The 6,000-nt window shown below is 41.5% G+C and overlaps 1 protein-coding gene across 1 annotated transcript in view; it reads right to left on the bottom strand.

The window, feature by feature from the left end:
• Positions 1-720: 720 nt before the first annotated feature.
• Positions 721-6,000, bottom strand: part of TBC1D8B (TBC1 domain family member 8B) — a 94,656-nt gene continuing 89,376 nt past the window's right edge. Inside the window, 1 exon segment of the mRNA XM_053916917.2 lies at positions 721-798. Within this exon segment, the coding sequence (XP_053772892.1) occupies positions 721-798 (78 nt within the window).

Below are 6,000 nucleotides of genomic sequence, written 5' to 3'. Positions count from 1 at the left end.
AGGAACAATTCTGGGCCAGGAAAAGCTGAGGTCTACTGAAAGGTGTCACCAAGAGAAGGATGTTTGCGGTCATCCTGTGGGCAGTGACAGGCTGTCACAGAACCTGGGCTGCAGTCACGGGGTGCCAAAGGAGAGGAGCAGGTGAGGATTTTTCCTGTTCAGCTCCATGGCCTCTGAGTACAATGAGACATGGCTGAGCATGGCATTTCTTTCTGTCTGCAGTCTCAGCCCAGCGCAAAGAATTGCCCCAATTGCCGACCACTCCCATGGTGTGCCACATACTAAGCTCGCTACCTTTTATCCCAAATGAGTTTCACCAGCCCCTGAGACAGATGGGTTGTCCTATCCTTATGTTTACAGGTAGGGAATAGGCTCAGAGAGGTGAAGTGGGGATGCTAAGGGGAGACCCCTGGCCATTGTAGGTACAGAGTCCTGGCTTTTAACTACTAGGCCCTTCCTACCCTTGTACTCATTTTCCCAAAGAAGCCCTGAGAGTCCTGTAGGGGTAAGCAGCTCGCCTGGTGTTCTGTGGCCTACATGAAAGAGAAGCAGACAAAGTGCCATGCTAAGGCATATCTTTTCCCATCACTAGAAACACTTGGGGCCTGGGGCCAAGTGTGAATTTCAAAGAATTGATGGAAAGCACAAGAACAAGGTGGAACTCAGGCTCTGGATTCTTAGAGAAGTGTTCCATTATCTAGGAGAGAAGACTCCAAGTCGCTAGTAATTCAACTGGCATCCTTTAATAGCAGGAGAGGCAGCGCCCTCTAGTGGCTGAGCTACAGACTGGACCTGGACCTACAGCACAAGGGAAGGGATCAGGAGGCTCATTCACCTAGAGGATTCTATGGCCATCAATTAAGTGACTGGTGGTTATGGGTACAGGCTCTGGAGTAACAATAGACCTGTGTTCAAATATTGGTTCTTCTTGCTAAGTAACCATGAAAAACAAATAGCAAATTAGTCTCTAAGCCTCAGTTTCTTTATCTATATGCTAAGGATGATAATCATACCAATTTCACAGGATTATTATAAGGATTAAATGATATTATATATATCATATACATTGACTTAGCAGAGTGCTTGGCATATTATAGATGTGGGATGCATATGTGTGTGTGTAGTATCTGTGTACATATATATATTTTTCATACATGCTATCATTTCAGTAGTTATATCTTTGACATCCCTTGACCTCCCGATCTAACTCTACTAAGTCCCCAGTGTCCCCAAGCCCACTATCTAGCCCCAAGGGAGACACTGTCAACACATTTACCTAAGGCTTATGGGTAAGACCTGGGCTAAGACACTTGCTCTTCTCCATATATACTTTCAAGAACTTTGGACTATATATCTTTGTCCTTCAGTATCCTGTGAATAGTAAGAAGCTTGCTTTACACAGGTGCTATGCATTTTCTGCATTTCAGAGTAGCTTTATATGCAAGCTCTCATTTGAATCTTTTAATACTCTTCATGATATATTCCTATTTCAATGAGGAAATTGAAGATGATGGGAAGGGAAGTGACTTGCTTGAGGTTACAGAGCAAGTCCGAGCAGGAGTCAAGACTGGACCACAGAATCTTATATTGAGTCCAGTGCTTTTCAGATAACAAGCAATTGTCCAGGGCCCTGAACTCTGGCTAAACGTGAAACATCTGTAACCCAGAACTAGGCTTATGGTTTGGAAGCCACATTACTGAACTTTGACAAGTTTCCTGCTTCTACTGAGAACAATGTTTTATCCTCAGTAAACTATCAAATGACAGTTATATTCTTTCATCCTATTTATTTTTTAAATTTTTTATTGTCATTCTACTAAAGTTGTCCCAATTTTCCCCCTTTGCTCTCCTTCACCCGGCCCACCCCCCACTCCCAGTCAATCCCCACACTATTGCCCATGTTTATGGGTCATTTGTACATGTTCTTTGACTAGTCCTTCCCCTTCTGTCCACCATTATTCCCCTCCCCTGTCCCCTCTAGTTGTTGTTAGTCTGTTCTATGTTTCCATGTCTCTGGTTCTATTTTGCTCATTAGTTTATTTTGTTCATTAGATTACCCTATAGGTGAGATCATATGTTATTTGTCTTTCACTGCCTGGCTTATTTCACTTAGTATAATGCTCTCCAATTCCATCCATGCTGTCGTGAAAGGTAAGAGTTCCTTATTTCTGCCATTTTGTAAATGTACCAGTTTTTTGATCCACTCATTTGCTGATGGACACTTAGGCTATTTCCAGCACTTGGCTATAGTAAATAGCACTGTGAACATAGGGGTGCATAAGTTCTTTTGAATTGATGATTCAAGAATTTTAGGGTATATTCTCAGCAGTGGAATTACTGAGTCAAAAGGCAATTCCATTTTTAATTTTTTGCATAAATTCCATACTATTTTCCAGTGGCTGCACCAGTCTGCATTCCCACCAATGGTGCACTAGGGTTCCCTTCTCTTCACACCCTCTCCAACACTTATTGTTTGTTGATTTATTAATGATAACCATTGTGACAGGTGTGAGGTGATAGTTCAGTGATTTTAATTTGCATTTTTCTGATGCCTAATGATGTTGAGCATCATTTCATATGTCTCTGGGCCATCTGTATGTCCTCCTTGGAGAAGTGTCTATTCAGGTCCTATTTCCATTTTTTTTAAGATTTTACTTATTTATTTTTATAGAGAGGGGAAGGGAGGAAGGGGAAAGAAACATCAATGTGTGGTTGTCTGTCACATGCCCCCCACTGGAGACCTGGCCTGTAAACCAGGCATGTGCCCTAGACTGGGAATTGAACCTGCGACCCTTTGCTTCACAGGCTTGCGCTCAATCCACTGAGCCACACCAGCCAGGGCCTATTCTATTTTTTAATCAGATTGTCTGTCTTCCCAGTGTTGAGTTGTATAAGTTCATCATATATTTTGGAGATTAAACTCTTGTTCAATGTATCATTGGCAAATATGTTCTCTCATATGGTTAGTTCCCTTCTCATTTTAATGATGGTTTCTTTAACTATATAGAAGCTTTATAATTTGATGTAGTCCCATTTGTTTATTTTTTTTCCCTTTATTTTCCTTGCCCTGGGAGATATATTGGCAAAAATATTGCTATGTGGGATATCTCAAAATTTCATGCCTATGTTTTCCTCTAGGACTTTTATGGTATCACAACTTATATTTAAATCTTTTATCCAGTTTGAGTTTATTCTAGTGTATGGTGTAAGTTGGTGGTCTTGTTTCATTCTTTTTCATGCCTGTCCAGTTCTCCCAACACCATTTATTGAAGAGGCTATTTTTACTCCATTTTATGTCCTGCCCCCTTTGTGAAATATTGATTGACCACAGAGTGGGCTGGAGACCCAATATAGTCACATCTCCATCACATGCCAAGAATATTAAATGTTGGATGGCAGGTTAGAGGAGAAGTGAACATTATTTCCCCAGCCAAGCTGCATGCACTGCTGGGAAATTAGCTGTTGCCCTGTATTCACAGCCAGCTTGATTTAGCCACTCATCTCATGTTGAACATAACTGTCAGGGGCTCAAAAGGGTGATAACTCTGTCCTTAGTCAGTACAAAGATTATGAGACATTGATGTGTGTCATCTGCATGGGTCCTGATGGCAGCATCTGTTTGCAGGCACTGTGGGAAGCATCAAGATAAAAGCTCTCAGTGTCCCTTGACATGAGACTGGGGGTAGAAAATGTAAACTTGTCTGTCAGTACTAGATGCTGGTCTCCTCTCATTCTAACACACTGGCAACAGCATAAGGACTGCTCAGATAAATCATTCAGCTCAAAGACCCCCTCCTTAGCCCCTGTGTAATGTCAAAGCTCTGGCAAACTTGGTTCTGCTGAGAGGGAAATCTTGTTAACTTCCTTCTGGAACACTGCATCTCTGGGTAGCACTAAATTTCTTTTTCTGTCTGTTCACTCTCTCACTACCATGGCAACCCAAGAGAGGGATCCAGCATTGAAATCAAATCCTCCCAATAGACATATATGGAACAGAAAGTGTGTTCTTTCTAATGTGAAGGGAAACATTTTTAACCCTCTCTGTATGCGTTAGTCTTGGTCCATGGTGAAGAGCAAATACTTTTACCCACAACTATAGGCACAGATATACATCTTTCTTAGACCTTCCTGCTTCAGAGCTGCTAATCTCATGGGTCTGAGATCAATTACTACGCTGTATCTCATCACTGAGCAGTGTTATCACAATGAAAAGTGATACATATTTGTAACTATACACAGTACTAGGTTCCACCTTCTCTGGATGATTAGGTCAGGCCAAATGTTTTCTGAAGACCATAGCTTCTCAAATTCAGAAGGGAGGGAGTAGTTTAAGGTGCATTTTATAATCCATTTTTAAAACCACAAACCTCCGCAACAGAAAGTTAGAAAGAGGTGACGAGGGTTTAACAAGCATATGCCTAATTCTTGAATCAAATTTTTATTAATGAATGACACTTTGCTTGTTGTTGAACTAATTGTTCCTTGAGTATGTAGCTTTCTCAGTGGAAAGTCTTGAGAAAGGTGAATGGGAGGATTCAAGCATGAAAAGTCCTTGAATCCACAATATCTAGGCAGATTTGCCCAGGATATGACTCTTGTCCCTCTTGCCTACACTGGGCAGAAAAGGTGTACTTGTTCAATTTCCTTACCTTCCATTATTCTCTGAGAACCTGGGGAAGAAATTCAATTTAAATACAAATTCCATACTGAGCTTCTAGTTGTGTGTAGCTCCTTCATGGACACCCAGAAGGCACCAGACCACATAGTATAGGGAACTGGTCCGTAAGTGGGAAATGTAGTCCAGCTCCCAGTTGGAAAAGCCAATGGGTGCAAGGTTCGGCATGCAGGACCCATGCCCACGGACAGATTCTCCCGTGAAGAATCAGGACTGCATTGTACCTAGGCTGCTATGAGACTTGCTTTTGCTAAAACTCCCTCACCCTGAATTGAGGCAGCAAATATCTTTAACTTCCTAAAGTCTGTGCTAAATCTCCCAAGTATGGAGTGTAACCAGTTCAACCACTTTCCCCTTTGAGCTGTAACATCCTTCTCTTTGAAGTAATTAGCAGCATTCTCTCCTTTGTTATCTCTAAAAGGTAATCACCTACAGTGGACCTGTGCATAGTAAATGAGGACCATCCTCGATGTAATGTGCCCAGAAAAGCAATAAAAGCCTGTCCAGGCAGGAGTCAGGCTCTCTTGGGCTCTCTGACCCTCATGCCCTCTCTCACTTAGAGAGTGGCCATGCTGTCCCTTTCTCTCCACAGGATTTCTGTAGTCCGTGTATTTGTCTATTGTTTCCACAACACAGGATTCTGCTGGCCAGGATCCGCATCAACGTAGTAAATCTTTAGATGGGGAGGAGAGGTTTTGCCTTTGGTTAACAGTAAAAATTTCCCCCACTCAAACAGACCTATGGAAACGTATCAAAATACCTTTGGCTACTGTAAATAATGCTGCAATGAACATAGTGCTGCTTACATTCTTTTGAATTAGTGTTCCATATCTCCAGATAAATTCCCAGAAGTGGAATCACTGGGTCATAAGGCAGTTCCATCTTTCATTTTTTGAGGTATCTCCATACTGCTTTCCACAGTGGCTGCACTAGTCTGCATTTCCACCAACAGTGCAAAAGGGTCCCCCTTTCTCCACATCTTTGTCACTTGTTGGTTTATTGGTGGTGGCCATTGTGACAGGTATGAAGTGATATTTCATGGTGGTTTTAATTTGCATTTCTCTGATGATTAGTGATGTTGAGCATCTTTTCATATGTCTATTAGCCATCTGTATGTCCTCTTTGGAGATGTGTCTATTCAGGACCTTTGCCCATTTTGTAAACAGAGTCTTTGTTTTATTGTCATTGAGTTTTATAAGTTCTTTATAAATTTTGGATATAAACCCCTTATCAGATATATCATTTGCGAATATGTTCAACTATTCAGTGGGTGGTCTTTTTATTTTGTTCATAGTTTTCTTTACTCTGCAAAAACTTTTGTTGAT

Source organism: Desmodus rotundus, chromosome X (assembly GCF_022682495.2).
Source record: "Desmodus rotundus isolate HL8 chromosome X, HLdesRot8A.1, whole genome shotgun sequence".
NCBI classification, from domain to species: Eukaryota; Metazoa; Chordata; class Mammalia; order Chiroptera; family Phyllostomidae; genus Desmodus; species Desmodus rotundus.
Note: the sequence above shows the minus strand (reverse complement) of the source record. Positions and strands in the feature narration are given on the sequence as shown.